This window comes from Lutjanus erythropterus, chromosome 19, assembly GCF_056507025.1.
Source record: "Lutjanus erythropterus isolate fLutEry1 chromosome 19, fLutEry1.hap2, whole genome shotgun sequence".
Lineage (NCBI taxonomy): Eukaryota > Metazoa > Chordata > Actinopteri > Lutjaniformes > Lutjanidae > Lutjanus > Lutjanus erythropterus.
The window spans coordinates 31,019,508-31,030,405 of NC_139335.1; the positions used below are offsets into that span (position 1 = coordinate 31,019,508).

At 37.0% G+C, this 10,898-nt stretch overlaps 1 protein-coding gene across 1 annotated transcript; it reads left to right on the plus strand.

Annotated features, from left to right (window-relative positions):
* The first annotated feature begins 1,575 nt into the window (after window positions 1–1,575).
* LOC146310113 (DELTA-thalatoxin-Avl1a-like) lies at window positions 1,576–3,948 on the plus strand. The gene is made up of 3 exons (XM_084744686.1): window positions 1,576–1,667; window positions 3,067–3,235; window positions 3,330–3,948. The coding sequence occupies exons 2-3, from the start codon at window positions 3,093–3,095 to the stop codon at window positions 3,745–3,747; spliced, it is 561 nt and encodes a 186-aa protein (XP_084600812.1). The 5' UTR covers window positions 1,576–1,667; window positions 3,067–3,092; the 3' UTR covers window positions 3,748–3,948.
* Window positions 3,949–10,898: the final 6,950 nt, after the last annotated feature.

A 10,898-nucleotide genomic window follows, 5' to 3' on the forward strand; every position in this document is an offset into this window, starting at 1 on the left:
ATTCGACCGTCCTCAACTGGGGATGCGTCATTCGTCAAGCCTCAGAAAATACCATGAGGATCTTCTGGCATCTTCACCTATGACCTCCTCAATAATTCTACAAAAACCTCCTCCAATAGCTGTGCTGTTTGAGGTGCCGTTTGACCTCAACTTAAAGTCAAACATGTACGCAGTGGGAATCTATGAATCTATGCAAAGGGGCCCAGTCTCACTCAGCAAAGCCAAGATGTTACCATCATGGCCACAATGTCCGACTGCTATGAACCTGTCATCAAGGTGCAGGTGTGTGACGACTAAGGAAGTCAGGAAGTCAGTAATAATTCTGCTTTCTTTTCATGGTCTATGGCTAACTTTGTGTTAATTATCTGAGTTTACGTTTCATACAAGTTCACACTGAACACAGAGCATGCAATAAAGATGTCTGAGACGGCTCAACTGAATTTTTCATTGTGTCTTTGTTGCTTCTGTTTAAAACGATGATCTTACTTTCCATGCTGTGTGTGAATCCGTACAGTGTATTACTGTTAGATAGATTTGTGTGTAATTTAAATTTGTATTTGACTTAGTATCAATAATTTTGCTCGCAGCATGGCATTCTTTTAGATCTCACTGTTATCTTAAGAGCTGACTATTATACTGAGACAAAAAAAGAACATTTTAAGATCTTAATTTGGACTCAAAGTAGTCACAGGCTAAGGCTATTTCTCAGGAGCCGAATTTAAGAAGTATGAGAAAACGGTTAAACTGTCATATTTGTGAGCTCATTTATGTCTCAGAGACACAGGCTAGAAAAAGATGAGCTCTTATTTTGAACCTTTCCTTTCCTCTGGGTGAGTGAAAGTGAAACTATGTTCTAGAAACATCACGTGATATAATCAGTTGACAGTGAAGCATCCAAAACAACATATTTACGTGTCAGCAGAGCCAATTACAAAGACATTGAGATACAGAGAACCTTTAATCAGCTTACAATGGACAGGTGGCTAAACTGAGAGAGCTTCATGTAGAGCGCATTAATCAACTTATTTGTTCAGTTCAACAGAGTAACTTTGGTGTGACTATATGGCTTCTCTCCAATATAATGGAACTTGATGGTGTTCAATTTGCCAAAAAAATACATCTGAAAAATTCAGAACCAACATCTCTTTCCTCTACTTCCATTATATTTGAGAGAAGACAGATTTATCTATGTCCAATGTCTCCAAACTCACAACCTACACCAAAAGTATTGGGGCGAACTGTCCCTTTAATACCAGAATAATAATTATAAGTCTTTAAAGAGCTGTCAGAAGTATCACTGCATGTTTCTGCAACATATTTAATATAAAATGGTATAGCTCCTCTTCAGAGCAAGTTGATTCTACTTTCTTTTGATGGTAAAAGATATTTTCAGCACTTTTCCTTGTTGTGTAGATGTTTCATAAAATCAAAGTCAAGAATATACACAATGTTATGAATCAAAATAGTCAAAAATATGTACATGTGTTTGTGTATGTGCATGCAGGGAAGGAAGTGATATGACCTTATGATGACTGTAAACTGTTGCCAACTTTCTCGAAAGAAACTATCTGAGAAAACAGGTTTTGCCCTGCATCAGAATAAAAGCAGGAAACCCTCAAGTCTGACAGCAGGAGTTGCTACTTGTCCTTTGGAGGTGTTCATCCCAGGTAAGAATACTGCAGCTGAGTAGATCTGCATACTACAGAGATGACTATTTCACTGTACCATTAATGATAATATAATGTTTCTATGAGCCTGGTCTGCTATTCCCACTGTGCCGCTGCTTGTAGTTTCATGAGCAGATTTTGTTAAAGTTAAATTCAATACTTCATATTGCCTTAATATTTTAAATATTTCAGATCATACATTGTTTCTGTTGATCATGTTATTTATGAGCTCCCATGTGCACTATTTTTTATTTTAGTTATTTTGTGTTATATTCTCTTTGCATGATAACAGTATATCTGCAGTGACACTCTGTCTGTGCTTTATATGCAGCCTCTTTGTTACATGTAGATTTTGCAGATGTATGAGTTTAAACATTTGGTACCACTTTTTTTCAAATTTATAAACCATCTGTGAATAATAGTCTTTTCCCAGAAAAAAAGTTATTGGTAATAATTAAAAGAAACCTAGAGATAGTGTTTAATTGGTAGAGGTGCAATTAACAAATATAGAGACTGAAGTGTCAAATAATAAACTAATAATGAATGCATATTTACTTGGGTTAAAGTCAAGCTTTTCTTTTGAGGAAATCTTCAATTGCCCTAAAATTCTCCGAGAGGGATTAATAAAGTACCTCTCATAATAAATCCCAAATTACTTTTTTTTTTCAGGAAACTTTCTAAGAAAAAATGGGCACCATTTGCTAATTTTACATTATTAAAAAAATCTATCAACTCTGTCTGTCTCTCCAGGACCAGAACTGTTTAATTAAATACATGATTATATCTATATCTGATTCTATCCACCGACTCTTGTAGACTGCTTTGATCATATTAAGTTTTGCATTAAGAGTTCTCTCAAATTACACATTTTTAAACCATAATTCTTATTTAGCTTGATTTTTATCCAAAAATATAAAGTTTGACCAGTGGTTAAGGAGTATTCCAACCTTTTTTAAACCAGGAAGTGGGAGAGGGGAGTTTAGAATATAGCTAACCCTTTTTATGCCTGATTAAATCATGCTTTTGTAAAAATCTGATGGAGTTGAAGGAAATCTGTGACTCAACTTTAAAGGGGCAACATTTTCACAAACATATCTTAAAACAAAACTGATTATAATAGCGCATCTTTCTACCTGTGTTATCAGTAGACATCAGTGTTTTCTAGCACAGTGTGTTTAGAAATAAAATAAATGAAAGCAAAACATTTCATGACTCAAATATATTTCATATGTATGATTTTAACCCAACAATTGGAATTAGAGTGCTTGTATTGATTTTTAAAGATTTTTTTAATGCTTATACGCAGTGTAAAAATACATGTCAGCCTACATGTAACTTGAATTTTGTCATGCATTTCTTACAAATGAAGTGATTCTTCTGTCTCTTTGTGTCTGAACAGGTGTCAACTCTGCAAAATCAGTCTTGATGGAAACTGTAAACTTAATAAGTGGGGTTGTACAGGCTGTCATATCAGTTGTTGACGTCATAGTGAGGGCCGCACCAACACATCGCCAGTGCAACATTGAGATTGAAAATAAGTGTTTTGAGTACACTCTTTGTAACCCCAGGTAAATGTTAATCTTATGTTTATTTTTAGTATTTCCTCTCTTATATTGAAATCTGTCCTTAATTCTTAAATGCACTTCTGCCCTTTCTGTCCAGGATGTACACTTCTAGTGGACGCTGCACCAACCCGCTGCCTCCAAAAATCCTACCATCCTCATCTGGGATGGCACTGTTCACCAAGACTCCATACGCAGCGCGAGGATCTGTTGGCATCTTCACTTATGATCTTCTCAAAAATTCTGAAGAAGCAGCCACTGAGCAGATAGCTGTCATGTTCAAGGTGCCCTTTGACCTCAACCGGAAGTCCAACGTGTACGCCGTGGGAGTGTTTGATGCCAGCAAAGAGTGCAATCGTGATCTTTTTCTTGAGATGTCAAAGAACTTGGACTCAACGTTTGTCAGAGGCAAGGCAAAGGGCCCCCATCTTAATCACAAAAGTCTAAATTGTACGATCATGGCTGCAATGACTGACTGCTACCAACCTGTCATGAAGGTGCAAGTGAGCGACAACTAAGAAAAGCTGTTTCCAACATGAGTTCATAGGTTTTCTAAGTGGTTTTGTGCCATTAGCCTGAGAAGTGACCTGAAAAACACATCAGTGCTGTGGTGTGACACATTGTTTCTGTATTTATGCTCTTATTTATGTAAAATGACCTATTTTCACTGCTGCTGCTTCCTTGTTGGAGATACTGCTAGTCTTAAAGCCTAAGGCAGTGGTTCCGCCCCTTCAGAAAGTGAAAAAAGTTCAGGCACCCCAACCCATAATTATTATCAATTATTAACAATAACTGGGGAGGCAACTGATTAAAATTGGTGAAATTGGTGAAATAAAGGTCAGCATGACAGCATCAGCAAACTCCTGTTTGTTCATTTTCCCTACATAAATCATACAGATTTAACTTAATTTCACTCTGTATTTCTCCCCTGCAAAGGCCCCTCACCTCCAAAAAAAGACTAAACTTGGTAGATAGGTACCAGTGATGTTCTCTCATTACATTTATATTAAAATTAATATCATTTTGTAAAGGATAATGTACAGTCAGCAGGCTGTTTTGGTGAAATAAAGGCTAATAGGATGTGGAAGGTCTGTTCTACAATGGTCTGCTATTCAGAAATAACAGATCTTAGAATGCTGTGACTGACCAATCAGAATTGAGTATTAAACAAACAATTGTAATAAATCATGGTATGTCATAAGTATTGTTTTTTTTCCCTGGTGTTAAAGGGAAGATTACAGGAAAGTGATGTTATTTTCTGTTGTAGCTGTTCTATTATTTGCCTTTTCTTATGGTTATTATAAAACATCTGATTGTGGTAATATTTTGTGAAAGCACCAACAGTCATCCCTACATTATTGTTCCAATATTGATATCAAGGTATTTGGTGAAAATATTGTGATATACAAGGTACAAGGTTCTGCACATGAGTTCAATAAAGTCAAACTGTAAAACTATTACATTTGTTTCTGAGGATCCTTGCTGTTTCTACATAAACCTACCTCAGTACTGACCATTTTCTGAATCACTGAGCCTTTGGAGTAATAACCCACTACTGAGTTGCAGAGGTAAAGACATAAACCCACCTACATGTAAGCGAGGTTAACTTCAAAACAAGTGCATCTCACTAATAATTTTGACAAGTGTAAAGCTATTATAGGTCATTCTTATCAGTAGGTTGTCAGATGTGACAGTTTGTGAGTCGCCAGTTTAACCTGACTTGGCAGAAATGCCAAAACTCCCACTGCTGGTGTCATTTCCCTTCAACTGCAGTTTGACATTTCACATTAGCAGATTAGCAGGGTTGGTCAATAACGTAATTGAAGTATCACAATATTAAAGTAATGTAACTTTTAGGTCACTTCAATATAAATTATGGTGTACTTGTTTAGCCTAAAAGAGGGTTTTTTAGGGCTGGAGCTAACTTTATTATTTTCATCATCAGTTGATGATGAAAATGTCAGAAAAAGGTGAAAACTGTTGATCAAAGCTCAAGATGACGTCCTCAAATGTCTTGTTTTGTCCATAACACAAAAATATTCAGTTTACTGTCATAGAGGAGCAAAGAAACTAGAAAATATTGACATTTAAGAAGCTGAAATCTGAGAATGTGGAAGTTTTTGGTTAAAAAAAAAAATAACTTAAAACCATTAATTGATTATCAGACTAGATGCAGATTAATTAATTGATTAATAATGGATTAATCATTGCAGTGTTTAATGTATGTTGTTGTTGTATGTTGTTATTAGTTTGTCCAGCTGTTCCTTCCTTTGTGGTGCACAATAAATGTATTGTTTGATTCATTAAGTTAAAGACAAAAAATGGTGACATTTCCTCCAGTGAAGCATTTTCACAGGTCATGATAGTGAATTCTCAGCTGTGTGCACTGTCCATGGTAGGATATTCTTCTTTATTTTAAAATTGTAATCCTACTAATAATCCCCAGTTTTGAGAAATGTATCAGTTATCTGATTACATCTTTTTCACCTGTAACTGTAATGGAATACAGTGACCTTTTTTTGGATCCCGATGACATAATCCTGTTACATGTAGTCACTTACTCCCCAAGCCTGTTTATTATTGTAAAACACATCATGACGTCATGAGCACTTTGACATCATGAGTCACAGCACTTTCTATTAACGGGAACAAATATTCTGTGAATTTCCAGGGGGAGGGATTTTGCAGGGAATAGCAATTATGTGAAAGGTTAGGACAGTGATGGAATGTCTTCTGTGAAAATGGTGCCATTTAAAAAAGAAAAATGAAACTAGTCTTTGAAACACGTCACAACAAGTTTCTTCACAATAGATGAAAAGTGCTCCTCAGTGAAGTGTTGCAACAAGCAGCCAGAGCAGACCTGGGGAATATCCAGCCGCTGGTCCTGTCAATGAAGCCTGTAGGTGGGAGGTGTAACTGTTAATGACATAGGACTAACAAAACAATAATAATTAAGGTCTACATGGGGATTTTTCCAACTCTAACTTGAGTTTCTGTTCACACAGACCCACCCATCACACACAGCAACACCAACCCCAGTCTGCAGCTGCAGGTAAGAGATCTTCTAGGTTGTAGGGCTGTACAGGTCGTGTTTATCACTGCTCTCAACTTAGAATATTAGCCAGGACACTATTCAAGGCCAGGATGTATTCTACAGTACAAACACACACACTGACTTGAGTAAATGAAAAGGGTCAAGAGGGAACAATGGTTCAACATGACTGTTTTCAGGTGTATGCATGTGGTTTTATGTCAGCAAAAACAGAAATTAAACAATGAGTATGATACTGTCACATATAAAAAAAATATGATACAACACTCATTATATGAACAAGAAATATACAGCCCAACATACAACTTAAAACTGGAGCAAACATAAACAGCACATCTATAGCTAATGCTCCTCTGATACAGAGAAATAAAGTGTGTTCTTTATTGCTGATTGAACTTAAAATAGAAGAGATCCTCCTTCTGATAATTGTAACATATTCTGTTCTTTGATCTGCCTTGTAAAACCCTTTGTTACTGTTATTCTGATAAGTCATATGTATATATATATATATATACATATATAACCTTTATTATTATCAGACAAAATATCTGCTTGTTGACAGATTAAAACTTCATTGCACAACAGAAGACTGATATGTCCAGCATTAAATATTATAATTACACAGAAAATTAGTATTTTATACAACACATGGTGCTTGTTGTCAAAATTAAGAGCCAATCAGAGCCTGTCAGCTCACTGATCGGGTGACAGCGAGGTCACAGTCAGTGGAGAGCAGCTGTGGCGCCTGGCTCTAAAAACTGTGGCTGCCTCGATCTCGTGAGGTTATCGTTGCCCACGTGTGCATGACGTCAGAGCAAGTCGGGATCAAGTCTGACACAAATCTAACCGGCATGCACTGTGAGGCGATCACCGCTGATCAATTCTGCACAGGCCTGGCTCATCTCGAACGCACCTATTGAGTGACAGCAGGAAATGCAGTAAAATTTGGATGCATTTCAATGTCATAGACAGTTCAAAGGCAGAGTGTAGACTGCACAAGGTGAAAATCTTATATGGAGCAGGTTCCACAAACAACCTGCACAGGTATACATACAATCAGAGATTGGACCTTTCTGTCTTACTGAGATGGGTCTTTGTTTTTGTACTTTATCATTTATTTTTTGTTGCATTCTGCTCCATGTTGAGTATGTTGAGTATCTAAAAAAGCCATATAAATAATAAACATTTGACATAATGTATGTTTTTTACATTAGTAATTCATTTTGCACATAATTTAATTGTAATAAATAAATATAAGCAACAAATAATCTGAGGAACCACTTGGGAGCCGAAAGAGCCGGCTCCTTTTAGTGAGCCGAGCCAAAAGAACCGGCTCTCTAAAAAGAGCTGGAATTCCCATCACTTCAAGTTAAATCTATTTGTTTCTGCACTAAAAGTGATGCAGCCCATCAGTGTCCTAGGAGGGACTACTGGCAACTACAAGCGTGTTTTTTAGGTGTGACAACAGCGAGAAACGTCCATGGAAGTGACTCGTCTTGAACAAACAATGGCAGCTCCAGAAGAGGTTAGTGTAAATGCTGTGATAGCATCAGTTATATCAGAGCTGGAGTATTTCTTCATTGAAAGAAGAGCAAAGAACAACACTGAAGGCTTTTCTCCATGGAAAAGATGTTTTGCTCTTCTCCTGACTGACTTTGGCAAGAGTTTGATCTGATTGGTTGAAGTTAGCATGTGTCAGACGTGACAGACAGATGGTTCATCCAATCACCTGCCAACTATTTTTGAAAGTGCTTGCCCTTTTCCAAACAGCCTCTAAGGATGACTTCCCAGATGGTGTTTGGATGATTGCAACTTTACTGGCATACAACTGCCTGTTGGTAAGTCTAGTTTCTGGGTTCACCAGAGACACATGCTTCCAGATATGGCATCAAACTAGCTGGTGCAGCTCTTACTATCATTCACCCACATTTGTTAAGTAAAAACCAGCAATATGTGCAATATGCTACAATAGTTTGGCATCAAATACCCCTCTGGACCAAGAGAACTGACACATACGACTATACAGAAGTCAATATAGAGCTGCAACACTGCATTTGTCTAATAAATATTTTTATTAGAGTTGCACAGTATAGATCCAGGTGACAGAATTTTACTTAACAATGTCTTTAGTATGTGATGGCAAGTCTTCGAGACTTTAAATCAGATCTTTTTCATCAACTCTTTGTTAACTTTACATGACTACTCATGAAACACTAGAATGGTGGAATAATTTATTTTGAAAAACCACGTGCTGCTCATTTTTCACAAGGTCACCTCTTCGTTGAAGGAAGTTCTTCCACAGAACAATTTCCCAGATCAGTGAGTCAACTGATAATCCTAATGTGTCTCACACTGTTCACTGAGAACCCACTGTTCTGTTCACGGAAGTACATGTCCATGATTACAGTCACAGCTCGCCTCTCCTGTTTGCTGGTAAGGTATTGCACCGTGTTAGCTCTGGGGCCACTGCTTGTCACTGCCCGTGAATGAATGGTATGTGGTACGCTCAGGTGGTGAGAGGATTCCTGTGTTTGGAGGAATCCCACATGAAACAAACAATAAAAGCCCTCAAGGTCCTGATGATTGTTGTGTCCTCGCTAAATGCACACAAATGACATATGGTGTCAGAAAAGAAGAAAGGTCTGAGACATTCCTCTGCCAAAAAGTTAGTTTTATTCTGATGACTTTTTCATTGTAAGATTCAAAAAAGACAGACAAGGCTTGTAAGTGTTAAAATCATGGATGGTATAGAGAAAACTGGACAAGATCAGAGCTCCCTAAAAGTGAAATCACAGCACCTCGATTGCCCCCTGGTGGTTGGCTGCAGTACAGGTCATAAATCCTTTTTCCCTAATGTTAATAGATGGGACATGGGCCAAACTAAAGTACATGCCAAATAAATGTTTCTCAAAGATGGTTTCTGTCATTTTAGATAGTTCTTATCATGCTGATGTTGGTTCAAGGGTTCATTTCATATCAGTTTGGTTTTATTTAGTTATTTGATGATATAAAAATGCAGGTTGGGTGGGCGGGTACTTGACAGCGAGGCTTCAAATGATGTCATCAACTCAAGATAGCTCGTATACAAGATATTCTGGCTTCAGTTTTATACATTGGGATAATGCGGAGAAGCATCATCCATCTTTTATTTATGTCAATGGATAAAATAAAGCGGGGTCACAGCCCACATGTAGCGGCACCTTCTTCAGCACACAGTTTCTCCTTTCCAGTACATACAAGATGACTGCAAATACCTGAACCTGAAGCCAGACAACTCTCAGATGACAAATGCAAATGTACAAATGTATACAACAAGGACGATGACAATAAGAAAGAAAAAATAATGAGAACAAAATAACATGGATTTACAAAAAACAAAAAAGAAGTAAGAATCAAAACAATTTCAATAGGGTCTTTTTTAGGGAATTTTGATGTCTTGCCATGACCTACAAAATTGCTCCAACTTTGGTATAAATGATCCAATCTACACCAAACATATTTGATAAGAGTCCTGCAATGAACACAACTACATGGCAATATACAGTCATAGTCATAGCGCCACCTACTGGCAACAGGAAACGACATGTTTTGGGCTTTTACGTTGCAGGTTGACTATATCCAAATCAAATCTGGTCAGAAAGGCCTTAAGATCTTGCTTAAGCTATATTGTGAGGACTGTGACATATCGTCAAACAGCATTGCCATGATGGCATGGCAAACTTTCATGTTTCGCCAAAACAAAGGAAGTTGTATTAACTTTAGTGGACATGGTCAAATCTGCCTGAAACTTCACATGGTTGAGAACAGTCTAGGCCTAAACATATAAAATGACTTTCAGTAATGGGTGTAGCCAAATGGCTGGGCCACAACTTTTAAAAAGCAGGCTAAATAATTTCACCAAATTTTATATTGAGGCAATCCAAGAACAATGGAAAGTAATCAAATTGCATTACTTTAATATTGTGATACTTGGATTAAGTTACTGGCTACATTTTTAAAAGTAATTAGTGACTTGGAATTCATTTTTAAAGTAACCCTACCCAAACCCAGAGATACACTGGCAGAACAAAAACTGCTACTTCATGAAACTGGAGAAAGAACCATTGCTGTTAAACTTTTTTTTTGTTGTTTTTTTAAGTCGAGTGTCATTTAGTTCAATTATATTTGAGAGAAGACATTTTCAAAACTCTGCAACTCACCAAAACTGTCTAGATGGATAAAGATATGAGAGAAAAATATGGATTTGGGGATGAATGTCCCTTTAAACATTTTAACAACAGTAGTTTTACCATTTTTGGTTAATTTCTGTTGGAGATGCAGAGAATATTTTGCTGCTCTGTACGAGTGGTGTCTTTAAAAAGAGTGCTAAATGTTTGATGACCACAGCCACACATGTTAACGGCCATGCTAACAGCCACACATGCTAATAGCATTCACAGTCAACTTGCACAGTTTCATTTCATCTTCATCAACCACGCCCAAACATTTCACATGACACAGTTTGTTTGATGTGAATCTTGTTAATTAGCATTTATCCTCACACTGTTTAAATGGAGTGAACACATTCTCACACTGTGGGGTTAAACCAGCTCTTTTCTATTATATTAATCATGTGTT

What these genes read in the sequence shown, in the direction of transcription:
- LOC146310113 (XM_084744686.1), top strand. Translation starts at nt 3,093, where the DNA reads ATGGAAACTGTAAACTTAATAAGTGGGGTTGTACAGGCTGTCATATCA. An exon ending in TACACTCTTTGTAACCCCAG is followed by an intron (nt 3,236 to 3,329) that starts GTAAATGTTAAT and finishes CTTTCTGTCCAG; the next exon opens with GATGTACACTTCTAGTGGAC.